The 26,655-nt window shown below is 35.9% G+C and overlaps 1 protein-coding gene across 3 annotated transcripts in view; it reads left to right on the top strand.

Moving 5' to 3' along the window:
- Positions 1-26,655, top strand: part of KIAA1429 (KIAA1429 ortholog) — a 49,639-nt gene that overhangs the window by 18,389 nt on the left and 4,595 nt on the right. Inside the window, exons 8-20 of one of the 3 annotated variants that reach the window (XM_006753192.2) lie at positions 247-1,387; positions 4,635-5,126; positions 6,276-6,430; positions 8,444-8,526; positions 11,416-11,509; positions 11,646-12,190; positions 12,731-12,966; positions 13,439-13,691; positions 16,312-16,529; positions 19,597-19,729; positions 22,954-23,106; positions 23,794-23,954; positions 24,582-24,678. In XM_006753192.2, coding sequence (XP_006753255.1) covers positions 247-1,387; positions 4,635-5,126; positions 6,276-6,430; positions 8,444-8,526; positions 11,416-11,509; positions 11,646-12,190; positions 12,731-12,966; positions 13,439-13,691; positions 16,312-16,529; positions 19,597-19,729; positions 22,954-23,106; positions 23,794-23,954; positions 24,582-24,678 — 3,761 coding nt within the window. Of the gene's footprint in view, positions 1-246; positions 1,388-4,634; positions 5,127-6,275; positions 6,431-8,443; positions 8,527-11,415; positions 11,510-11,645; positions 12,191-12,730; positions 12,967-13,438; positions 13,692-16,311; positions 16,530-19,596; positions 19,730-22,953; positions 23,107-23,793; positions 23,955-24,581; positions 24,685-26,655 lie in introns of those variants that run through there. The other 2 variants (XM_006753193.2, XM_015561138.1) reach the window with 2 other exon arrangements.

Below are 26,655 nucleotides of genomic sequence, written 5' to 3' on the forward strand. Positions count from 1 at the left end.
GTAAAGATACCTGTAGCATATTTAGTTGTAAAGCTGAGCAGAGATAGAAGACTTTGCTTATGAAGTCTCTTCATAATTACTATAAATGTTGGTAATTGTTAAGATGTTGGGGCAGAAGTTCATTTTGTTGAGGAAATCATTCTTATTTTTGCCATGCTATTAAATAAACTGTTTTTGATTAATTAGATTTTTTTCCATGAAACAACAATGATGTAATATTTAAATATTATCCAAACTAATTTTCAGGGGATGATGGTTATGAACAAATTTCCAGTGATGAAGATGGAATTGCTGACTTGGAACGTGAAACATTTAAGTATCCAAACTTTGATGTTGAATACACTGCAGAAGACTTAGCTTCGGTTCCTCCTATGACATATGATCCATATGATAGGGAACTTGTGCCACTTTTATACTTCAGCTGTCCATACAAGACAACTTTCGAAATTGAAATCAGTAGAATGAAGGATCAAGGTCCAGAAAAAGAAAATTCAGGGGCAATAGAAGCCTCAGTGAAGTTAACTGAACTGTTAGATTTATATCGGGAAGACAGAGGTGCAAAATGGGTAACGGCTTTAGAAGAAATTCCAAGTTTAATAATAAAAGGATTAAGTTATTTGCAATTGAAAAACACGAAACAAGACTCCTTTGACCAGTTGGTAGACTGGACCATGCAAGCTTTAAATTTACAAGTAGCCCTTCGCCAACCCATTGCCTTAAATGTCCGACAGCTCAAAGCTGGGACCAAATTAGTGTCCTCACTAGCAGAATGTGGAGCTCAAGGAGTCATGGCCCTGCTCCAAGCAGGAGTGATCAATGGACTATTTGAGCTCCTGTTTGCTGATCATGTCTCATCTTCCCTTAAGTTAAATGCTTTTAAAGCTTTGGACAGTGTCATTAGTATGACAGAAGGAATGGAAGCTTTTTTAAGAGGTAGACAGAGTGAAAAAAGTGGCTATCAAAAACTTCTGGAGCTCATACTTTTGGATCAGACTGTGAGGGTTGTCACTGCTGGTTCAGCTATCCTTCAGAAGTGCCATTTCTATGAAATCTTGTCAGAGATTAAAAGACTTGGTGACCATTTAGCAGAGAAGACTTCATCTGTTCAGAACCACAGTGAACCTGATCATGACACAGATACTGGGCTTGAAAGAACAAATCCAGAATATGAAAATGAGGTAGAGGCTTCAATGGATATGGATCTTTTGGAATCCTCAAATATAAGTGAAGGGGAAATAGAAAAGCTTATTAATCTCCTGGAAGAAGTTTTCCATTTAATGGAAACTGCACCTCATACAATGGTCCAACCTCCTGTTAAGTCTTTCCCAACGATGGCGCGTATTACTGGACCTCCAGAGAGGGATGATCCATATCCTGTTCTCTTTAGGTAAGGCTGCTTTGGTTTGGGGAAGCTATTTCACAGATGATTCGAGGCAATTATATGTGGTTGATTTTTTTAAAAAATGTCTATGTAATGCATATCTGTGTAAGAATACTTGATATTTCAAAATAGCTGTGAGACTGAGAAGTATGTTACAGTAGGTGAACTGCATTTTGTTAGCATTTAAAGTAGTAATAGCAACTTAAGTTAAATATAGAATTATCAACAACAATGCTTATATAAGCACATCTATGAGCAAGAATAAATGAGAAACTGCTGAGTTGCTTTTAGAAAGGTGGTATAAGAGGATGGGTGACATAGGAAGGAGAGCTTTTCTGTATGAACCTCTTTTTACCTTTATTCCTCTAATATATTGTAAGTTAAATTTATATTTTACTAACAACTTCAAAGTCCTGGTTTAACATATCTTTAAGGCTTAATTAGCATTTGTTTCTGCCATCTAACTTTCTTGTTATCTGTTGATAGAGTTTTGCCCACGGTAGATTTTTTAAATTTCCTTTTAATTTTTGAGACTTTTTTAGGGGCATTTTGTCTGTAAATAATTTTATAACTAATGGAAAAATGCTATTTTTATTATTTTATTTCCTATATCTGTGATTTATCTGATTGAATTTGCCTTGATTTGGGACATAGTGCAGTAACACAAAATAGGGTGTTTGTTCACTCTTAAAGTCTATGCCTGTCCATTCTTGTTTTTAGCTGAAACAGATCTTGCCTTAGTTTGAGTTCTTATAAGGAGGAATAAGAGATAATATTTGCGAGAACAGTTATCTGGTATGAGACCAAGAGTACAATTGTAGGGGTTTGGCTTAGAACAAGATAAAAGAAACCTTATGAATACACAAATATACATTTATAGTATGGAGAAATAAAGGAGCCAAGACACTTCGCACTGGTCACTTTATTTTTAGTAAAGTGGGAGGTAAAGTCACGCACTGAGGATGACTGAGGGTAGTGAGTGTAGGAAATTTTCAAATAGTCACTCAGGAGAAACTAGTAATTAATGACCTATTAAATCTTGTTTTTTCCACTATAACTGAAGGAGATATGTTTGGGTATCAGACTTTAGGAAATAAAGAGTCTGAAATTCTACATTAAAGAATTCTGATTTTGTTTTTAGAATGTGGAAAGATCTTGAATATCAGTATGATATGATCAAAGTTGTGTTCAAAGATTATTTGTTGCAAGATGTATTGCAGTGGAAAAGAAATTGGAGTTACTGGTTAGATAAACTGGTCTGAAGATTCTAGGCACTAGGTGTTGGGTTAAGTACTTGGCCTAAATAATGGCATTTACAGGGAATGGAAAGACAAATATTATGCAACTATCAAGAGAATCTGTAAAAGAGCACTTATTGGACTTGGCAAGTAGGTAAAAGACTGAGAAAGTTAAATATGATTTTAGCTAGGGTAACTATTGGAACTGTGGTGGTTTTGTTGACAAAAACTGGTAAATCGGAGGGAGAATGAATTTTGAAAGGAGAAATAATTGCATTTTGGAAGTGTTCGTTTGAAATGATGGCAGTACTCTAATGTCCTGTGTTGTGGTCTCCAAAAATTTGCTAGGACTCACAGGACTCAGTGTTGTACTTACACCTATGATTTATTACAGAAAAAAGATACAAAGCACAATCAACAAAGGAAGAAAATACATAGGGAGCAGCCTGGGGAACCAGTTGTAAGCTTCCAGAGTCCTCTGCCAGTGGAATTAAACAGGACCCAACTAATTCCCCAGAAAAAAATTGTGACAACAGGTGTGAAATGTTGCCATCTGAGGAATCTCATTAGAATATCAGCATCCAAGCTTACTGGGTAATAGCTACCCAGTATGTAGCATGAACCAGAATTCCAGATTCCCAGAAGGAAAGTTTATGTTCCAAGCAGCATCTTCTAAACACCTAGCCCATTAATGATGTAGTTTTCCAATATAATAGAAAATTTAATAAGTAGGAAATTACCCTAAGGCTTCAAATTACATATTGTTTGCACAGTTTAGGCACAGTGAGTGTTCCTAACAGCTGGGCGATGGAACCGTCCCCAAATTCAAATCCCAGAAGCCAACCAAAGGCCAGTCTTGCAAGCAATCCTTTCTAAGAATAAGCAGTCGAAGGACTGTTATGTTAATTGGTTTCTGAATAAGGCCATTCATGATGTTCTTAGAGCAGAGTAATTATCGAGTTTTGTCTTGAGAATTCTGTTTGTCTTTATGTAATGCTACTAACGGTGTTTATTATGAAATAGAAGCCTAAATTTAAGCAATAATATTATTGAAGAGACAATTTTATACTGTGTGATTCTAACTATATGTATGCTGGGAGAGGCAAAACTGGAGACAGTAAAAAAGAACAGTGGTTTCTAAGGGTTGTGGGGAGGAAGGCATGAATAGGTGGAGGATAAAGTATTTTTAGGACAATGAAAATACTCAGCATCAGTAGCAGTTGGGTCTATTTTGGGCTGCTGAGTAAATTTGGAATTTTTCTACTACAACTATGTATGCTAAGAAATGATTCTTGGATTTGATAAAAGAGTGCTATGTATAGTGGTATTAGCTAGTCAAATACTAAAAATTGATAATTTGACAATTTTTTCTTTAGAGGTACTAATTACCTATAATAAATCCAAATTTTTATAGTATATGTTCTATATTTTCTTAGATACACTAATTCAGATGTGCAATGGGTAAATTAGGACTATGCTGAAAAAGGAGCATTTGATAAATAGCCTGGTAAAAAGGAGCAGAATTTAAAGTCAGGATTGATCCTGGAAAGAGAAAACTTGTCAACATTTATTCAACATCTGTTGAATGCTATCAGGGAAAAAGCCTCACAGAACTTTCATGTTTCTTTGGGAAAATTTGCTACTCACATTATGTGTTTTTTTAAAAACATATTTTATTGATTTTTTACAGAGAGGAAGGGAGAGAGAGATAGTTAGAAACATCGATGAGAGAGAAACATCGATCAGCTGTCTCCTGCACATCTCCTACTGGGGATGTGCCCGCAACCCAGGTACATGCCCTTGACCGGAATCGAACCTGGGACCCTTCAGTCCGCAAGCCGACGCTCTATCCACTGAGCCAAACTGGTTTTGGCACTCACATTATGTTTTTAGTTAAAGTATTTTGCTGAGGATAAGGATTATGGCCATTAAAATTTTTACCTCTCCTGTCTAATGACTACTGAGTGAATGAAGAACGTTTCGCACTGACTTAATATATATCAATTTTTCTACAGGTATCTTCACAGTCACCACTTCTTGGAGTTGGTTACCTTGCTTCTGTCAATTCCAGTAACAAGTGCCCATCCTGGTGTGCTGCAAGCCACAAAAGATGTCTTAAAGTTTCTTGCACAGTCACAAAAGGGTCTTCTTTTTTTTATGTCAGAATATGAAGCAACAAATTTGTTGATCCGGTCTTTATGTCACCTTTATGATCAAGATGAAGAGGAAGGTCTCCAGTCTGATGGTGTTATTGATGATGCATTTGCCTTGTGGCTACAGGACTCAACACAAACATTGCAGTGTATTACAGAACTGTTCAACCATTTTCAGCGTTGTACAGCCAGTGAAGAAACTGACCATTCAGATCTCTTGGGAACCCTTCACAACCTTTATTTAATTACTTTTAATCCTGTGGGAAGATCAGCTGTTGGCCATGTTTTTAGTCTTGAGAAAAATCTCCAAAGTCTTATCACTTTAATGGAGTACTATTCCAAAGAAGCCTTAGGGTAATTTCCTACTTATTCAATTTTCTATTATATTGGAAAACTACATCATTAATGGGCAGGTTGTTTAGAAGGTGTTGCTTGGAAAGTAAAAACTAGAACTATTGCGTTGAACAACACATAACTTAATTAATTTAAAGATTAGAATGACAGTAACCTAAAAACTAGAAAAAGTGGCTGTGACAATGAAGTGGATCTTTTAGCAGCTTCTTCCTGTGGTGCTGACAAAGATGGCAGCTGTAGTGTTCCTGCTAATTTGTGTGGAGGGCATCCCAAGCACAGGAATATGTACCTTGAGAGTAAGGAGGACTGTCTTGCTGTCTTCTGCCCTCTAAACTATTCGTGGTGCTCTGGTTTAAGAAGTGCTTTGACTGGGTGGGGAATTGAGAATGATGGTCATTTTCAAGGCCTGCCCAGGAGGGCAGAAGGTTTTAGCGAATGAGCAGAGAAACATGCTCTTCCTGGCGTGTCGCACAAAGCAGTGGCATCCAGCTAACTGGCCTTGCAGCTGGGTCTTGATATGACTCTCTGAGTGACAGGTCTTTTAGGGAAAAGCAGGCAGCAGTTGTTTCTATTGGAGCTGTATCTTAATCAGTTCTGTAGTGGAAGACTGAATGATGATGGCAGTAGATTGAATCAGCATACTTGTTCCTGTTTATCCAGAGTGGACAAACATTTTAAAGTGTTACTTTCTAATCTTTCATTGCTAATGAAGTATATTTGTTAATATTTCATTATTATTATGATCTTATTTCTTAGTAGAATTTCACCCCCATTGTGATATGCTTTGTTTATATACAGTGGGGCCTTGACTTACGAGTGTCCCGACTAACGAGTTTTTTGAGATACCAGCTGTCTCTGCTGATTTTTTGCATTGAGTTGACAGAGTAATTTGAGTTAACGTGCTCCTCAATGAGCTTGATCTCGGAACGAATTAAACTCGTAAGTCAAGGCCCCACTGTACTTTTTTAAGTAGTGTTTTTAGGTGAATTGTAGGTGAAATTTAAAATCTGATTTATAGTCTTCAGGAAATTACTCAGGTTTCATTGTAAAATTCCTTAGTCTCTTTAAAACTAAATAGAAAAAATGTTTAAAATTATTCCTGAAAAATTGTTTTTGTATCAAAAACTTTAAAATCTTATTTTGTTTCAGTGATTCCAAGTCTAAGAAGTCAGTAGCTTATAATTATGCATGCATACTTATTTTGGTGGTGGTTCAGTCTTCCAGTGATGTCCAAATGCTAGAACATCATGCAGTATCTCTCTTGAAGCTTTGTAAAGCAGATGAAAATAATGCTAAATTGCAAGGTATGGTACTTGAGTTATTTTAAGCATTTATGATATGTGAAGGAAAAAGCCTTTATATATCTGTAATTAATACTTTATTATATTTTCATAACATACCTACTAATACTCTGTTTTTAACTCCTTGAAAGTACCTTTTATGAAAGTATTTTATATGGTGTTCTTAAAAAGATTTTTAGGAAATTGCTGAAAGTACCTTTTTCTGGAAAGTCGTGGAAATTGGTGGTTAGTTTAGGTTCCTAATAAAAATGGAAGAAGTAGTTTAAAAACAAACTCAGAAGTTCAGTTTTGTGCATAGTTTGTATGTGTATGTTTTTTATATATATATATTTCTAAGTACAACGCTGTTCTAAGTACAACTTGACCACAACCATTTGCGGTTGATAAACATGTGTAATCCTTAAAAGTGAAGAATAGTGAATATGATATTCTAAAGTATATACATATGTTGAATGAAGTTTATGGCAAGCCTTATGTGGGCAGTCTTAAAAAGTTTAAGGTATCTAATTATACGTTTTTATTATTTTATTTTGGTTCCTGGCTTGCTGACCTTACCAAGGAGAAAATTTGATAACATTGAGTAAATATTATAAATAGCATGTGGCTTTTTTTTCTTTCCTTTTTAAAAAATTTCTTATTTATTGATTTGAGAGAGGGGGGATGGGTTACATTTTTCCACTTATGCATTTATTGGTTGAGTCCTGACGGGGGTCAAACTCGCAACCTTGGTGTATTGGTACGACACTCTAACCAACTGAGCTACTCAGCTAGAGCCTTTTTTTCTTTCTAACTGTAAGTTTTATATGTGATACTACCAGTAAAAGTCGGGTTGTAAACTCAACTTCCAAACTGGAAATAGATTTTCCCCCTGAAGTATGCCTTTATAAAAGGAGGGCACACAGCATCTTCAGAGGTATTATTAATGCTTTACTAACTTATTCTGGGCAATGGGCGCACTTGTATTTGTTTTATTATTATTCCTTATATTTTTCACTTGAGCAATATAGTTTGTGTATATGAAAGAGTTAATTTTAAAATGCATAGGAAAATACTCACGTATGTAGTCGTAATCCTCATGAAGGAGTGTAGAACCAAGGAAGACATGACAGTATTTAGTTTCCTTTAATCATTGCTATAAAGTGTCTGGAACTGGTATATTACTTTTTATATTAGAATGCTTTTTAAAAATATATATTTTTATTGATATCAGAGCGGAAGGGAGAGGGAGAGAGAGATAGAAACATCAATGATGAGAGATGTTCCCTGCACGTACTCTACTGGGGATCGGCCTGCAACCCAGTCATATGCCCTTGACTGAATTGAAGCTGGGACCCTTCAGTCTGCAAACCGACGCTATATTCACTGAGCCAAATTGGTTAGGGCTGTATTAGAATGCTTTTAAAGAAGCATTCGGTGATAAAGTATAGGAGTTGGCCATTCCTTTTAGGAGAGTTTTAAGTTCAGTTGTAAATGGTATATTTCATTCACGTTTGTTTTATAAACAAAGCTTGCTATTATTATGTTGGGGTGATAGTGTACTTTTATAAAGGCAAATTAGGAAAGTGGCAAAATTAAAAATTCATTTTAAGGGAAAAGGCACTCAGTAAATGTCCCCCCATGGATTTGATCCTGTTAGAAATTAATACATTTTGTGCATGCTTTTTTTAGAGTGTATGAGCAGTGACAGCATTAGGTGAATAAACTCTGTGTTATTAGCTTATAAGCAATTGGTATTATTTAAAAATTTTCAATGTTACAAAAACAATTTAATTAGATTATCTTATTTAAGAATTATAAACATTTACATTTTCAGATACCAAATACTAAAAGTGCGTTTATATTTCATTTTAAAGTTTAAGGAATTCGACATAAGTTCATCCCTGTATGAAATTTAGATTATTGAAATCAGTATGGTCTGATAATGTTTATCTTCGGAAAAGAGTACCATTATTTCCTTTGTTATAAAGGCTCTTATTTTAAAATATTATATTACAAGTTACTCTTTTTGTTTTTAAGAACTCGGCAAGTGGCTTGAACCTCTGAAAAACCTTAGATTTGAAATTAACTGCATCCCAAACCTAATTGAATATGTTAAACAGGTAAGTAAAACTAAAAAGTGCCTGTTTTTATGAACTGTATGGTAGTATATAGTAATGGTGCATTAAATCACTTGTGTAGATAATGTAGTAATTGATAAGTGTACTACTTGATTTACTAGACTTTTATTTATAGATTGGTACATGAATGTAGGGGTGTGTGTATATACATGAACATACATGCACACAACCTCATGCATTCTACTGCTTTTCACTATCAGATTCTGTCATATTTTTTCTCTCAAATCAAATCAGAGTAATATCGCCTTCTGTTTTGATGACATTTACTAGAGTGTTTTAAAGTTAAATGCTACAAGAATATAACATATAATCATTTTAGTTAAGCTTTAGTGGGAAAGAATTTTCTATAAAATTTTTAGGTGAAAAGTGATGGAGTCAGTCCCAGACAGTTGCAGTGGGGGCTAGTTTCATTTTTGTTAATTTGGGATGGTCAGATTTGCAATCGAAATAATTCATAGCCATCCTGCCCAGCCTGTGTGCCTCAGTTGGTTGAATGTCATCCTGTGCACCAAGAGGTTGCTGGTTTGATTCTGGGTCAAGTCACATGCCCAGGTTGCAGGCTCGATCCCTGGTGAGGGGCATGCAGTAGGCAGCCAATCCGTGATTCTCTCTCAGTGATGTTTCTATCTCTCTTTCCTCTTCCTTCCTCTCTAGAAAATCAATAAAACATTTTTTTAAAAGAAAGAATTCATAAAAAGTGAAAATCATACTATAAAATAAAAGGCTAATATGCAAATCAACCAAACAGTGGAATGACTGGTCGCTATGACACACACTGACCACCAGGGGCAGACACTCAATGCAGGAGCTCCCCCCCAGGTGGTCAGTGCGCTCCCACGGGGAGTGCCGCTCAGCCAGAAGCTGGCTCGCAGCTGGTGAACGCAGTGGCAGTGGCAGGAGCCTCTCCTACCTCTGCACAGTGCTAAGGACCTCTCGGGGCATGTCTGACTGCCGGATGTCCCCTGAGGGGTCCCAGACTGTGAGAGGGTGCAGGCCAAGCTGAAGGACACCCCCCTCACCCCCCAGTGCATGAATGTCGGGCACCAGGCCTCTAGTATAATTTATAATATTACGGTTGAAAATTTATATAATTCAAGTAATTCGTAATGAAAAATTCAATAAAATCATTGGCATTGTTAGTTTTGAATGTTTAAAATTTAGTTACCACAATGTGTATAGATACACATTGAGGCCTAAAAGTGCTTATAAATACATCAAAAAGTTTTACACTATAGGGGCAGAATGGACCTTGAGTGATCTCCTTTCATTTAACAGATGAGCTATGTGTATGGCATTATATGTGTGTATGTGTGTGCATGTTTATAAATAATCTTGGTCTTGCAGTTGAAATGTATGCAGTACATTTTAAATCTGTTGCTATTCTGCCCCAGCAACAACATGTCCATTTTGGTTTATCTGATTTAGACTTTTCTAAACCGACTTGTCTGCCCTTATCTTTTCTTTTTACTCCATCTTTTCTGAAAGTACTTCCACCTCCCATGGTACCATCATATTCTTCTTTGTTTCTTTCTCTGTGCATCAGGTGACCATCTGTGGCTTTTCATTATATTCAGTCTTTAATTTAGCAGAAGTATGGTAATGTCCTGTAAATTTAGATGGTCATGTGTTTGGGGTGCTTATGTATGGTCAGGAGAACATATGAATTAGCCAATAAATATCAGATGGCCTACGTAAAAGTATTTAACCAAAAAGAAATTTAGTTATAGAAATTTGAATTAATTACATGCTGTAATTAAAAGATTTTTTATTTTTATGTAAATCCTTATCCCATTAGTTATGGTTATTATAAGCAACTCTCATTCCAAGATATACTAAAAACAATTGATCTAAGACGGAAATTTCACTATGTGGCTCCCTGATGCCATAGTAATTTGTGGAATCGTTATAAGTCACAGGAAGAAATTAGAAGAAAAGATCCTCTAAGGTGCAAAACTATGAGGGAAAGGAACTTAAGTTTTTCTTTTGAAGTTAAAATTGAAATAGTAACATTTTAATGTTATTTCTTCAAAGTTTTTTTACACTATCTATATGCCGCCCTGTGGAAAGTAGAAAAGAAAAGAAATTTAATCATAACTACCTGTTGTCAGGAAACAGTGCTAAGGACATAACAACTGTATTTTTATTTCTTCTAACCATGCCCCAATTCACCATCATAACTAGACTCCTGTGGTATCTGCGCTTTTAAAAAATGTATGTTATGTAGTTCTAAACATTTCTGATTACTTCTTCAGTTTTTCTTTGTGTTTTTTTTAATCCTCATAAGAGGATATATTTATTGATTTGACAGAGAGAGGTAAGGAGAGAAACATCAATGTGAGAGAGAAACATCAGTTGGTTGCCGCCTATACATACCCAAACCAGGGATCAAATTCACAGCCCTTTTGGTACACGGGATGACGCTTCAACCAACCGAGCCACTCGGCTAAGTCTGCTTCTTCAGTTTTGAAAGAGGTTTATTACCTGTAGTGCTTTGTAAAATTAGTCATTGGTTCATTTTTGGGAAAGAGGATGTATAGAAAGAATATACAAAAAGGAGCTACTTTAAATTCTTATTACAGAGAGTCTCATACATTTCTATATGTTACTTTTGTTTTAGTACTTTTTAACATACTTGTACTATATAATTATTTATTTTATTTACATAATATCATATGGTACAACATATGCCAAAGTTCAGATAACTTTTATAAACTTTATCAGCCTAATTTAAGTTTTAAATAAGAAATTTATTTAACTTCAGAAATTTATGTAAATTTGAAACTCATATTTTTAACTAATGCCTTCTCTGGAATTTTCTCTTGATCTGATAACTAACAAGAAATTAAACTTTGTTTATTTTTATTTTTAAAGAATATTGATAACTTGATGACTCCAGAAGGAGTTGGCCTTACCACTGCCTTGCGTGTTCTCTGTAATGTAGCATGCCCACCACCCCCTGTTGAAGGTAATATGGCTATTATACTTTTAAAACTACTAATTTTTAAGCCTAGTATGAGTATCATTTATTAAATAAAATATTCAAAAATCTTAAATGATTATTAACATGCAATTAATTAGTTTTCTTTTTCTCTTATATAAAGGTCAACAGAAAGATCTGAAATGGAATCTTGCTGTTATTCAGCTTTTTTCTGCTGAAGGAATGGACACCTTTATTCGGGTTCTACAAAAATTGAACAGTATTTTGACTCAGCCTTGGAGGCTCCATGTCAACATGGGGACTACTCTTCACAGAGTTACTACTGTTTCAATGGCTCGCTGCACACTCACTCTTCTTAAAACTATGTTAACAGAACTCCTGAGAGGGGGCTCCTTTGAGTTTAAGGATATGCGTGTTCCTTCAGCACTTGTGACTTTACACATGCTCCTGTGCTCTATCCCCCTCTCAGGTCGTTTGGACAGTGATGAACAGAAAATTCAGAACGATATCATTGATATCTTACTGACTTTTACACAAGGAGTTAACGAGAAACTCACAATCTCAGAAGAGACTCTGGCCAATAATACTTGGTCTTTAATGTTAAAAGAAGTTCTTTCTTCAATCTTAAAGGTTCCTGAAGGATTTTTTTCTGGACTCATACTCCTTTCAGAGCTGCTGCCTCTACCATTGCCCATGCAAACAACTCAGGTATCACTTCCATATAACATGCATCTTATAAATGACTGCAGTAACACTTTTTTAAAAGCCAGTGATTTTGTTAAAAAACAAAAACAAAACCTTCATCCCCTTTCCCTAAAACAGACATAAAATAACTGGATGAGGGTGAGATAAAACTGAAGCAAGTCGGTCATTAAGGGAATATGAGGGTGCCATTTAAAATAAATTTTTGTTAATGTGAATTTTATTATGCTGTTATGTATACTTGTACTTTTGTTATTTTTAAATCTTTTTTTCTCCTTTATTATGTATTAGAATTTGCCATTTACTAGGTCACTTCACCAATGGACTCTGCTCTACTGACTGCTAACCTGAGAACAATAAGATTTTTTTAAATGCATTGAATTCAAGCAAATGTTTAATTGTATAATAGATGTTTTAAGCACCTTAAATGTTTTCAGCATGCAGTAAAGATGTTCTTTTCATAATAGTTCTTCCTGAACAGGTTTTTGTGACTATAAATAAATATTTCAAAAATCTACGAACACATACATTATACTTTTTTAACAGGTTATTGAGCCACATGATATATCAGTGGCACTCAACACCCGAAAATTGTGGAGCATGCACCTTCATGTTCAAGCAAAGTTGCTCCAAGAAATAGTTCGCTCTTTCTCTGGCACAACCTGCCAGCCCATTCAGCATATGTTACGGCGTATTTGTGTTCAATTGTGTGACCTTGCCTCACCAACTGCACTTCTGATTATGAGAACTGTGTTGGATTTGATTGTAGAAGACTTGCAAAGGTATTTTTCATTTTGCATTAAATTTTTTTTCAAGTTATTCTTGACACAGACAGATACATATTTTTCCACTTAGAATTTGGAAACCAGGGTTTAGAATGCTCAGATAAGATTCACAGATGTACACCACATATACACAAATACACATATACATATACACACATCTATACGAGTATATTTAGATTATTTTTGATTAGAATATTTTTATTTCATTATTTCATGTGCAAATTGCTTGGAAGACCTTGATTTTGGGTGTTTGAAAGGTGAACCATAAAGTACTCTGATTTAAGAAAATATATTATTGAAAACCTAAATTTACAAAATTTTATAATTGTAAAATTCCAGAGAAGTTGTCATTTTGAAATGTTTTAATACAAGATTGGTGTAAGTTGATATGTGTTGAAAAACAAATATTAGTTAAATAATACCTTAAAATTAAGAACGTTGTTTATTAAATGTATTGATTTTATTTCAGCACTTCAGAAGACAAAGAAAAACAGTATACTAGCCAAACCACCAGGTTGCTTGCTCTTCTTGATGCTCTGGCCTCACACAAAGCTTGTAAATTAGCTATTTTGCATCTAATTAATGGAACTATTAAAGGTGATGAAAAATATGCAGAGATATTCCAGGATCTGTTAACTTTGGTGCGGTCTCCTGGAGACAGTGTTATTCGCCAACAGTGTGTTGAATATATCACATCCATTTTACAGTCTCTCTGTGATCAGGTATTTATGGTTACTTTATAAATTGTGTGTGTATGTGTGTGCGTGTGTGTGTGTGTGTGTGTGTGTGTTTATGTGTCTGTTGATGTAAAGCTGTTGATGTAACTCTTAGCTGTGAACAGGGAGATTTCACCTGTTTTATTACTCCTGCTACTGTTCAGGGAGATGGATTTGAGTAGGAACCAACAATGAAATGATTTGGTGCTTCAGAGCTTCCTTTGGGTGTGTACTTTATAGGTTTCTTTGAAGAGCTTTTTCCTTTTCCTTATGAAATTTCCTCCTTGCATAGTTGCCTTATGTGCCACAGTATTTGGGGGGGGGGGGTTAGTTTTGTCTGGTATGTTTATTTTCTTTTTAATTATATTAAACACCAATTTATTCTTGAATTTTATGGCTTTGTGATTAATTGAATTAATATCATGCTTTCCTGTTAGGGCAACTTTTTTTAATATATTAAAAAAATTTTTCAATTACAGTTGACATACGGTATTATATCAGTTTCAGCTATACAACATAATGATTAGACATTTATATAATTTATGATTGCCCTGATAAGCCTAGTACCCATCTGACTCCATACATAGTCATTACAATAATATTGGTTATAGTCCCTTATACTGTACTTTCTATCCCTTGGCTGTTTTTATAGGTGGCAATTTGTGCATCTTAATCCCTTCCCCTTTTTCACCTGTCCTCACAGCCCCCCTCTCATCCAGCAACCATAAAATGTTCTCTGTATCTGTGAGTTTGTTTATTCCTTTATTTTTGTTTTGATTCCACATATGAGTGAAATCATATGGTATTTGTCTTTCTCTGTCTGACTTATTTCACTTTGCATTAAACTCCCTAGGTCCATCCATGTTGCAAATGTCATCAAAGTTCCGTTCTTTTTTTATGGCTGAGAAATACTCTGTGAGGACAGTTTTTGAAGGCATCAAAGGCTACTACAGTTTTAGTGTTTTTTCGATTACTGTACTTTATAGGTCCTGACTAAAAGTGGTAGTATGTCTAAAAAAACCCCAAAACACTTCAAACCTATAAGTTCATGTTGACCAGTGTCACCCCAATAAATTTAATAAAAATAAATAAATTAGTATTTCTCCCTACTGTCTATGTTATTGACTTTTAATTTATAGTTTCATGATTTAATGAGAATTGTTTTAACTTTGAGAGCCTATTGTGATTGGAATCTTTACAGATTTCTATGCCTAATCCCATTCTAGCTTGACAAAATGCTCCTGCTGTCTAATCATTAGATGTGCTCTTTTTCACGCAGAATATTTTTCAGTGTTGAAAAATTATCTTTTTCTAGCTAACAAAAATTCCGTTTGTTTATATTTTAACACTCTAGTCAAGAAGGAACAATTTTTATGTGACTTGTTTTCCCCAAAAGGGCACCTGGTGGAAACAGTTTGGGACCTAGTAGAAAGGATATTTTAAGTTCTCATACCTCAAAATGTCCATTTAACTAGTGCTTGTTATATATTCCATGTTAGCTTTTATGACCATGCTTAAGAGTACTATAGCGCCCTGGCTGGTTTGGCTCAGTGGATAGAGCGTCGGCCTGCGGACTCAAGGGTCCCAGGTTCGATTCCGGTCAAGGGCATGTGCCTTGGTTGCGGGCACATCCCCAGTAGTGGGTGTGCAGGAGGCAGCTGATCGATGTTTCCCTCTCATCGGTGTTTCTAACTCTCTGTCCCTCTCCCTTCCTCTCTGTGAAAAATCAATAAAACACATTAAAAAAAAAGAGTACTATAGCATCCTAGTTGCTTTGATCACATAGACATTCTTGGCCTCAATTGTTATCTTTACTTCTCATTCTAGCTTTGTTTTACAGTTTTAACCTAAGTAGGTTTGCAATATGTCGAAGTTATTAAAGGCTGTGAGACATACCTAAAAATGTTCTGGTAAAATCTGCTTCTATAAAAAGAGTAGTGGGAATTTTTAATTAATGTTAGCTAAATTTGCTTAATATTGAAAATTTTGAATTTTAAACGTATAAAAAACTAGAGGAAAATATTTAATTGGAAGATGTGGTTAAATGTTTATTTGCTCCATCAATAACAATATATTAAAAAATAGTTAATACCAAAAGTACTTCAGTTAACAAGTTGAGGATACAAACTACATGGTGCAATGCAGAAGGAAAACATTTGTAAGTAAAAATATTGTAAAATAAAATTTTTTTTTTTTTAGTTATGTATACTTGTATTAACTTTTATAGGAGGGCAAAATGACTCCTTTGTTTTTATTTTATTTTTATTTTTATTGATTTCAGAGAGGAAGGGAGAGGGAGAGAGAGACAAACAATGATGAGAGACAATCATTGATCGGCTGCCTCCTGCACGCCCCCTATTGGGGATCGAGCCTGCAACCCAGGCATGTGCCCTTGACCGGAATCAAACCTGGACCTTTCAGTCTTTAGGCCAATGTTCTATCCACTGAGCCAGCTGGGGCTGACTCCTTTGTTTTTAATGTGTTTGAATCTATGTTTAGGATGGGACTGTAACAATATTTTGATGAGATAATTACTAAGTATTAAATGCTATGAAATCCTGAAGTAAAAATGATACTATAATAATTTTTAAAAATTATTTTATCCTTTTCTCCACTTCCCTTACAGGACATTGCACTTATTTTGCCAAACTCTTCTGAAGGTTCAATTTCTGAACTAGAGCAACTCTCCAATTCTCTGCCAAACAAAGAACTGATGGCCTCCATTTGTGACTGTCTACTGGCTGTGCTAGCCAACTCTGAGAGCAGTTACAACTGTTTATTGACATGTGTCAGAACAATGATGTTTCTTACAGAGCATGATTATGGACTATTTCATTTAAAAAGGTAATGTTTTATTTAATATACTCTTGTCTTAATTTTTCACTGTTAACTCCCCTCCCCCCCATATTAATTTATAGCTATTACAGAAGGTTGAAGATGTAATTTCTTTCTTTATATTTATGGAGAAGATTGGTCAGCAGTAGCATGTGCTAATAAAATTACAGGAATAAAAATGTAAATTGAATAGACAGACAAATTAATGTGGACATCTTAGAGCAGCGGTTCTCAACCTGTGGGTCACGACCCCTTTGGCAGTCGAACGACCCTTTCACAGAGGTCGCCTGAGACCATCCTGCATATCAGATATTTACATTACGATTCATAACAGTAGCAACATTACAGTTATGAAGTAGCAACGAAAATAATTTTATGGTTGGGTCACAACATGAGGAACTGTATTTAAAGGGCCAGAAGGTTGAGAACCACTGTCTTAGAGTATTTAAGGAAATCTTATTTTTCCAGGGATGTTAATTCATGCTTTAAGGTAATTTGTTTGTTGATATATTCACCCTAGTCCTTAAAAGGTGGTGATAGTGTGGTATTATGGACCCTAAAAGTGCTGATTCTATGGTTTTTATTTTCTAGAGGAATGGTTGAGATTAAATTAATTTGAAATGATATAAACCTCATGCTGCTCAGTCTCTCAGACAAAATTTCTGCTCTGTCTATGCCTCCTTCTTTTTCTTCATGCTGGCTAGATTTTCTTGGGAATTTGTAGGAGTATGTAGGGTTATGAGAAAGAAAGAAGGAGGAAACATACATTTGTGCTTCTCATTAATTCTTGTAACAGTGGTTGAAAAGTTAAGTTCCAGGTACTGTGTTTGATGCTGGCTCCTACCCTTCTCTACCTCTTTGTCCTTAAAAAACCTATCTCTTATAATGTATGTCTTTCTTAGTTGGTGGCACCTCTGAACACCCCAGTTTTTCCCTTACCCTCCCCATTTCCCAGTCTCTCACCAAAGTCTTTAAATTTTACTTCTTTTTTTTTTAATATACTTTTTTATTTATTTCAGAGAGGGAGGGAGAAGGAGAGAGAGAGAGATAGAAACATCAATGATGAGAGAGAATCATTGATCGGCTGCCTCCTGCACATCCACTACTGGAGATCGAGCCCGCAACCCAGGCATGTGCCCTTAGCCGGAATCAAACCTGGGACCCTTCAGTCCGCAAGCTGACGCTCTATCCACTGAGACAAGCTGCTAGGGCAGATTTTACTTCTTGAATGTCCTTTTTCCTGTTGCCTGGATATCCTATATAATAAAAGGGTAATATGCAAATTGACCAAATGGTGGAATGACCAGTCGGTATGTCTCTCACTGACCACCAGGGGGCAGATGCTCAGCACGGGGAGCTCTGCTCAGCCTAAGCCAGGCTGACGGCTGGCTGGTGAGCACAGCGGTGGCAGCAGGAGCCTCTCCTGCCTCCGAGGCAGCACTAAGGATGTTCAACTGCTGGCTTAGGCTCACTCCCTGAGGCAAGCAAGCCTAAGCCGTCAGTCAGACATCCCCCAAGGGCTCCCAGACTGTGAGAGGGTGCAGGCCGGGCTGAGGGACCCTCCCCATCCTCCCTTCCCAGTGCACAAATGTCGTGTATCGGGCCTCTAGTTTACTTTATATCTTTTGAAACTCACCTTATACACTGCACTTTCAGGAAAGCCACAAACCTTGCCTAAATCCCTCCATTACTGGCTGGGTTAGATGCTTTCACAAATATCCTTTGCATACCTCTGCCACAGTATTATATGTGATTTTTTAAAAATATATTTTTGTATTGATTTCAGAGAGGAAAGGAGAGGAGGAGAGATAGAAACATCAATGATGAGAGAGAATCATCGATTGGCTGCCTCCTGCAGGCCCCACACTGGGAATCAAGCCCACAACCCAGGCATATGCCTTGACCAGTTCATAGGTCGATGCTCAATCACTGAGCCACGCTGGCCGGACTATATGTGATGTTTTTATATATATATTTTTTAATTGATTTCAAAGAGGAAGGGAGAGGGGGAGAGAGAGAGAAAAACATCAATGAGGAGAGAAAATCCTTTGGATTAAGTTCATAAAATGTTCTCTATGACCAAGGTCCCAATTTTCCCAGCACCATTTGTTTATTTTTTTTAATATTTATTTTATTGATTTCAGAAAGGAAGGAAGAGGGAGAGAGAGAAATCAATGATGAGAGAGAATAATTGATTGGCTAGCTGCCTCCTGCATGCCCCCTACTGGGGGTTGGGCCCTGCAAACTGGGCATGTGCCCTGATCTGGAATCAAAACGTGACCTCCTGGTTCATAGGTCGACAGTCAACCACTGAGCACTCTGACTGGGCCCAGCACCATTTATTAAAGAGGCTTTCTTTTCTCCATTGTGTGTTTCTGGCTCCTTTGTTGAAAATTATCTGCCATATATGTGTGATTTTATATCTGGGCTCTCAGTTCTGTTCCATTGATCTATGTGTCTGTATTTCTGCTAATACCATGCTGTTTTGATTATAATAACTCTGTAGAATCATTGATCAGCTGCATCCTGCATGCCCCACACTGGAGATCGAACCTTCAATCCGGGCATGTGCCCTAAATAGGTATCAAACCATGACCTCCTGGTTCACAGGTTGATGCTCAGCCACTGATCCTTGCTTTTTTAAAAGTTTCAATATCTTTGGTAAAGCTCTTGTTTTGTTCATTATTTTGTTTTCTGAGTGCATTGAATTGCCTGTCTACATTTTCTTACATCTCGTTGAGTATTTTCAGAACTGCAGTCTTGAACTGTCTATAATTTATATCACATATTTTCATGTGTTCATTGAATATCAAAATTAAGAAGCTAACCTTGACATATTATTATTATTAACTAAAATTTTCTTTTTAAGAGCTTAAAACTTATCTTTAAAAGGAAATAACTATAAATAATGCTTTGATACATGGTTTGTATACACAGACACATCAAAGTATTTTTTGCTTTTTAAAAAATGGTGGACTAAGTTTCATTCTGTATGAACTGAGATAGTTCATTTCTCATACTAGATTTATATGTTCAAATTTTAAGACTTTTCCTCTCTCTCTTTTAAAATTTACAGTTCTTTAAGGAAGAACAGTAATGCTCTGCATAGTTTACTGAAACGAGTGGTCAGCACTTTTAGTAAGGACACAGGTGAACTGGCATCTTCATTTTTGGAATTTATGAGACAGATTCTTAACTCTGACACAGTGGTAAGTATGTATGTATATCATATGTATTTGTATTCTTAAAGTTTATCATAAGTGAAGAAATACCTTGGTTTCAAAAAATCTTGGAATAATGTTTTTTGGAACTTGGAATTTAGAATTTTGTTTTTTTCTGTGTCCTCCCCCCATTATGAAATCAGATTTTTTTATTTATTAAAAATTACAGATGTTTGAGTAGGCTTTACTGAATTCTCATTTACTAGACATTAATTTAGGAATACTGATTTTGCAACTTAAAAAGAGAAAATACTATCCATACTGTATTTTTTACATTGAGTTGCTTTGCTAGGGTTACTCAGAATAGTCACGTTTTATCAGTGTCTTAATTATTTATTTAGTGTCATTTAAATGAGCATTTATTGATTGTGTTTTGGCTGCTGTGAGTTTGGGGTATTTATACTAGATTATTTTGGATTCATCTTAGATATGAATTAAAGCTTAAGAGTTTCTAAAGCTTCTAAAATCTTAAGAGTTTCTCTTATTAGTATTTTATAAAATCATGCTATATTTCGTGGACACATTTCCAGAAGCCATTAATAGGCCTGCCTTTAGGAAGTGCTTCTGGTCAAACAAGTTTGGAAACGTCTGCATTGATGGAACTTAACTGGGTACATTAGTACATTACAAGCTCTAAGAGGTTCCAGATAAACAGAAACTTGCTTTACTGCAATCTAATCCAATTTTGTCTAACTGTATTGCTTGCAAAATACCTCTGTGTGTGTGCGTGTGTGTGTGTGTGTATGTGTGTATGTACACGTGCACACTTGTTAATATTCCGTGGGTTAATATTCTGTCAACACTGATTTAAGAAATTTTGCTCATATTTAAGATTTCTATTTGCGAAGAGTTGTAGAGGACTATTTAGTACAGTGTTACCAAATAAATATAATATGGAAGGTTTTCATAGGAAAAAAATAAGTTTACTGTTTACTCTATTTCTGTTATGCATATATTTTATATTGAAAGTATTTACTTCAATAAGCCCTTCTTGGCTGCCTATTCTATTTTAGCAGTTGTGCCAGCTTCATTGCTAAATTATTGTTTGTTTTGTGTCACATATAGTTTTTTTAAAATTATTAAGTTTACCAGATGTTTTGATTTTAGAAGATTGGCATATTTAACAGTAGGACTGTGGCTATCCTAATAAGATTTACTACTTGTTATTTTCACCAGATCATAAGTGACATTGCTAATAAAACAGTATGGTAGATTTTGTTTTCTTACACATATGGTCAGTTAAACAGTCACTAATAAAAACCACCAACCAGTGTTTATTCACGATATCCAGAATCTGCTGGGCCCTCAAGTACTGCTGAATAATGCTTTTTATTCATCCCTTATCAATGCATTTTTTTTTCTTACCTGCTTCATTAGGAAGATTAAGGTCATTTTGTTTAACTTCTAAATCATTGCACTCCCTCTTAGATTGTTTCCGTGTTCTTTTTAATCTCTTGTTTTTCTTCCTTAATCAGGAAAAATGTTTCACTACATTACCTCATATCTATGTATGGCATAGATCTCCCTTCTAATATTCTATCTGATTCCTATTCTCTCCTGCCCTTGCTCTTAGCTAATGGATAGAATTTCTGAATATTGAAAATAAAATTCATTATCTTCCCCCATAATCTTATTTTATGTTTCTATGCCATTGATCTTCCTGACATTCAAGATAGAAGTCATGAAATAGTAGCCAGTTTTCCCTCTTCTGTTCATCATTTTCAGCAGCTGCTCATTCTTCATTAATTTATAAACAAACCTTTTATACTTTACTAGAGGCCTGGTGCACGAGATTTGTGTACTGGAGGTGAGGGTGTCCCCTCAGCCTGACCTGCGCCCTCTCACAGTCCAGGACCTTTTGCTCCTGCATTGAGCATCTGCCTCTCCCCCCACACCCCCCCACCTCCCCGTCAGTGCACGTCAGAGCGACTGGTCGTTCCACCATTCAATTGATTTGCATATTATGCTTTTATTATATAGGATTTCTTCTTTTGATTTCACCACTTCTACCTTAAAATTTTCCTTCTTGCTCCTCCTTTTTTGTAACATTTTTATTGAGATGAATTTCACACCCCATAAAATTCACCCTTTCACCCTTTAAAATGACGATTCAGTAGTTTTTAGTTTATTCATAGAAACCATCATCACTACCTAATTTTAGAATGATTTCATAGCCCACCAAAGAACCTTTGTACCCATTAACAGAAATTCCCCATTCTCTTTTGCCTGTACCCCCTGGCAGCCACTAAGGGCATTGTATTGAATTTATAGATCAATTTTGGGAGCATTACCATTAAATCATCATGTCCAGGAAAGTGGGATGGCTGTACATTTATTTGGGTTGTTTTAAATTTCTTTCAACTATGTTGTATTGTTTTAAAAATATGTCTTATGCCTCTAAATTGGGAATTTTTTAAAGCTATTATAAATGGAATTGTTTCTTAATTTCATCTCTGAATTGTTCTTTATGTTTAGAAATACAATTAAATTTTGTACATTGATGGTGTGTCCGACACCTTCTTGAAGTTTTTTATTAGTTTTTTTAGTTTCCTTAGGATTTTATATATATAAGGTCATGTCATATATAGAGGCAGTCTACCTTCTTTTTTTCCAATCTGGATACCTTTTTAATTTTTTCCTTGCCTTGTTCTCACAAGAACCTCTAGTATACGTTGAATACAAGTGACAAAAATTGATGTTTTTATCTTGTTCTTAATCTTAAGGAGAAGGCATTCAGTCTCTGACCATTAAATACAATGTTAGCTATAGTTACTCATACATGCCCTGTATGAGGATGAAGATATTTCCTTCCTTTTGTAGTTCTTATTGAGTGTTTTATCATGAAAGGTGTTGGATTTTGTTAAATGCTTTTCCGTCTCTACTGAGATGACCATGTAGTTTTTCCCCCTATTCCGTATATTATGTGTTCTGCATGTACCAGTGTATTTTCCATTGGATATTTTTGTTGAGAAATTTTGGTGCCAGTATATTAGTGCATGTGTTTACCTGTTTATTGTGTGTGAATCTTACTCAAAGAAAACTTACTTCAATTTTGAAGTGACTAAATCCTTCTTGAAACTAGCCATTTGTACTGATATAAAACCAAAACATTAAGGGGAAGATTGCAGAAAAATGACTTAAATATCTGAGTAAGTTTGGAAGCACCTTTGCAAATTTCGTTCTCAAATTTGATTTGTGTGTGACATTTGCAGGGATGTTGTGGAGATGATAGTGGTCTCATGGAAGTAGAGGGAGCTCATCCATCACGGACGATGAGTATTAATGCTGCAGAGTTAAAACAGCTTCTACAAAGCAAAGAAGAAAGTCCAGAAAATTTGTTCCTTGAACTAGAGAAACTTGTTTTGGTAAAAAATAAAGATAAAAACAGAAATAAAATAAAAACAGTGCATTCTTTTCCATTTGACTAGCACAAGTTTTTCTAGTGACTTTTTAAAAATAGTGAATCCTGCCCTAGCCAGTTTTGCTTCTGGTTAGAATGTCAGCCCATGGACAGAAGGGTCGCAGGTTCAATTCCGACCAAGGGCATGTACCTCGGTTGCAGGCTTGACCCCCTGGTCGGGATGTGTGCAGGAAGCAATTATCGATGTGTCTCACATCGATGTTTCTCTCCCTCCTTTCTCCTCTTTCTAAAGATCAATGGAAAAAATATCCGTGGGTGAGGATTAATAACAACAAAAAACAGTGAATCCTCAGTGGGGTATTACAGCATTTGAAATAACTCTGAATTAATAATTTGGAATGAAGTCCTTCATATTGTGAAGGGTCTTGAGTCTATGAAGGCAGTACTTTTTGAGTTGTTTGTTTGAGTTCAGGTGCCCCTGCTACCATTCTTTAGAAATAAAATAATAAGTGTTTTTGGTGTTTGTTTTATTTTAATATGTTTAATGTTAAGTTGATAATTCCCTGATGGTACTCCAAATTTTTTAAGTAATGAAATAATATAAACTTTTCTACTAAAAAGTTAATAGATTTGGGGCATAAATGTTCTAGTTTTACCTGCATCTTCTTATTTTGTTTTTGTTTGTATTTAGGAACATTCAAAAGACGATGACAATCTGGATTCGTTGTTGGACAATGTAGTTGGACTTAAGCAGATGCTTGAGTCATCAGGTGATCCTTTACCTCTCGGTGACCAAGATGTAGAACCAGTACTTTCAGCTCCAGAATCTCTCCAGAATCTGTTTAACAATAGGTAAAACAAGCAATATTCTGTGGTTGAGGAGATATAGTGTATTAATGGCTGCAGGTCTGTGAATGGCCAGCTTGCTATTTTTCTGTAACGGGGCAGATAGTAAAATTCTAGGCTTTGCAGGCCACACTGAGCCTCTGTTACACATTCTTCTTCACGTACAAACCATTTTTAACTTGTAGGCTGTACCAAAACAGGCCAGTAGAATGGGGATCATAGTTTACTTATCCCTGATGTGCAGTGCCTCTTGATCTTTGGAGCACTGTACTTTCAGAGCATAATGACTATTCATTGTAATGGAATTATTCTCTAAATTTAGAAAAATTATGGGCATTTTTTGTACACATTGGTACATTTTAATAAACTTGACTTTTTGTAAGTAAATCCGGTGCTGTTTTATTTTACTGAAAGGTCAAAATTTGTCACTACAAGATTAGTTTCCAAGTTATTGATTTTTAAGGATACTTAATTCTTAAATAACTTTTAAAATTATTTTTTAAGTGCTAATTTCTAATACTTTTATAGGGTGACATTTTAAATTGTCCTTTCCACAGATTTTATTCTAATTGGAAGATGTTAAAATTTTTATTTTGGATTTCTTCTTTTTTCTAAATTCTTGTTTTGTTCTAGGACTGCGTATGTACTAGCTGATGTCATGGATGATCAACTGAAATCTATGTGGTTTACTCCATTTCAGGCTGAAGATATTGATGCGGACCTGGATTTGGTATAATTTTATTACTAAATATTTAGGAAAAAAAGTTGTTGTTTCTTTAGGTATTGTTAGCTCTAATGTAGCTGTTACAAGTTCATTTGGGGACCTGTACTGCATACTTTTTATGTCAGTCACCCACTTAATAGTTTCCAAAACTCGGATTTTATGCCACTTGTTTCGCTTCTTTCTGGTTAGTGATCTATATATATGGGAATGAGACATTTTATTTTTATTTTTTAAAAATATATTCTTCTTGATTTCAGAGAGGAACGGAGAGGGGGAGAGGAGAGAAATATCAATGATGAGAGAGAATCATTGATTGGTTGCCCCTTGCACGCCCTCTACTGGGGATTGAGCCTGCAACCCAGACTTGTGCCTTTGACCTGAATGGAACCAGGGACCCTTCAGTCCCCAGGCTGATGCTCTACTAGTATTCACTGAGCCACACCGGCTAGGGCAAGAATGAGACATTTTAGGGGAAAATCACATTTTTGCATAAGTACTCTTAAGTAATTTGTTTTCTTATATTTTTAGGAATATAAGAAAATTATCCCTCCAAATTAATAATCATTCCTGTGTTTGTGTTTAAGGAGAGGAATGGTGTTGTGTTCTCTGCTCTTAATTTGAGGAAATATAAGAATGTATTCTAACTACATTATTAGAATAATGTAGTACTAGTGCAAATTGACATCCGTAAATATAATGCTGAGTATGAAATAGTATAGTTACACTAAGACTGAAAATTCAGTGTAGTCTGTGCTTCTCAGAGATATATCAGGGAGGATGATTTCAGCTACATCTAATGGTACCATCTATACTAATAAAAGGGTAATATGCTAATTAGACCGGACGTCTTCTGGACGTCTTTCCTGACAAAGCCGGGCCCCAGGCGAAGCAGCTGGCGGTCCTGGGTAAAGCTGCCTGTGGTCCCAGATGCCTGTGGCTGGCCCAGGCTGAGCCACCGGGGGTCCTGGGGTCCTGGGTGTCTGTGGCCAGCCCAGGCCGAGCCGCCAGGGATCCCAGGTGCCTGCGGCTGGCCAAAGGGAGGGAAGCCCAGGTCCTGGGTGTGGGGGGCAAGGCAGAGGTGGTTAGGGGTGATCAGGCTGTCTGGGGACCCATTAGGGGCAATCAGGCTGGCAAGCAGAGGGGTTAGGGCCGATCAGGCAGGCAGTCAGGCTAGCGGTTAGGAGCCAGCAGTCCCGGATTGTGAGAGGGTGCAGGTCGGGCTGAGGGGCCTCTCCCCGCCCCCAATCCGTGCACGAATTTTGTGTACCAGGCCTCTAGTATATTATTTTTTTTCTTGATCAAATAAATATATAAATTTGATATTTTCTGTTCTAAAAAATGCTAATACTCATCATGTACAATAAAATTTTTTAAATGATTCACATTTAAAGTGTATTTAATGTACTGAGGATTCTCTTTCCTTATTTAAAAGATCACATACAAATCAGTTTAAATCTCATTAAACAATTAATTTCTTGCCCGGCAGTGTGGGTCAGTGGTTGAGTGTCAACCCATGAACCAGGAGGTTACTGTCTAATTCCATGTTGGGGCATATGCCCGGGTTGTGGACTCATGCAATAGGCAGCCAATCAATGATTCTCATCATTGATGCTTCTATCTCTCCCTCTTCCTTCCTCTGAAGTCATAAAAACATATTTATAAAAAAAGAATTAATTTTTTTCCATTGGAAATTGGTCATTGATTCTTTAGAAGAATCAATGTGCATCTACTGTGCTGTCCAGTAGAACTTTATGTAGTGGCCAAAATGTCCCATGTCCTGCCCAGTAAGGTAGCCACCAGCCTTATGTGACTGGTGAGCAATGAAATGTTGCTAATGTGATTAACGAACTGTATTTTATTTTAATTTTAATTAATTTAAAATTAAATAGGTTTATGTGGTTAGTGCCTATTGGCATCACATAAAACAGTTGTGTTACAAATTGTTCTTTTTATAAACTTCACTTTGAATCACAACTGTGTTGC

Source organism: Myotis davidii, unplaced genomic scaffold (genome assembly GCF_000327345.1).
Source record: "Myotis davidii unplaced genomic scaffold, ASM32734v1 scaffold390, whole genome shotgun sequence".
NCBI lineage: Eukaryota > Metazoa > Chordata > Mammalia > Chiroptera > Vespertilionidae > Myotis > Myotis davidii.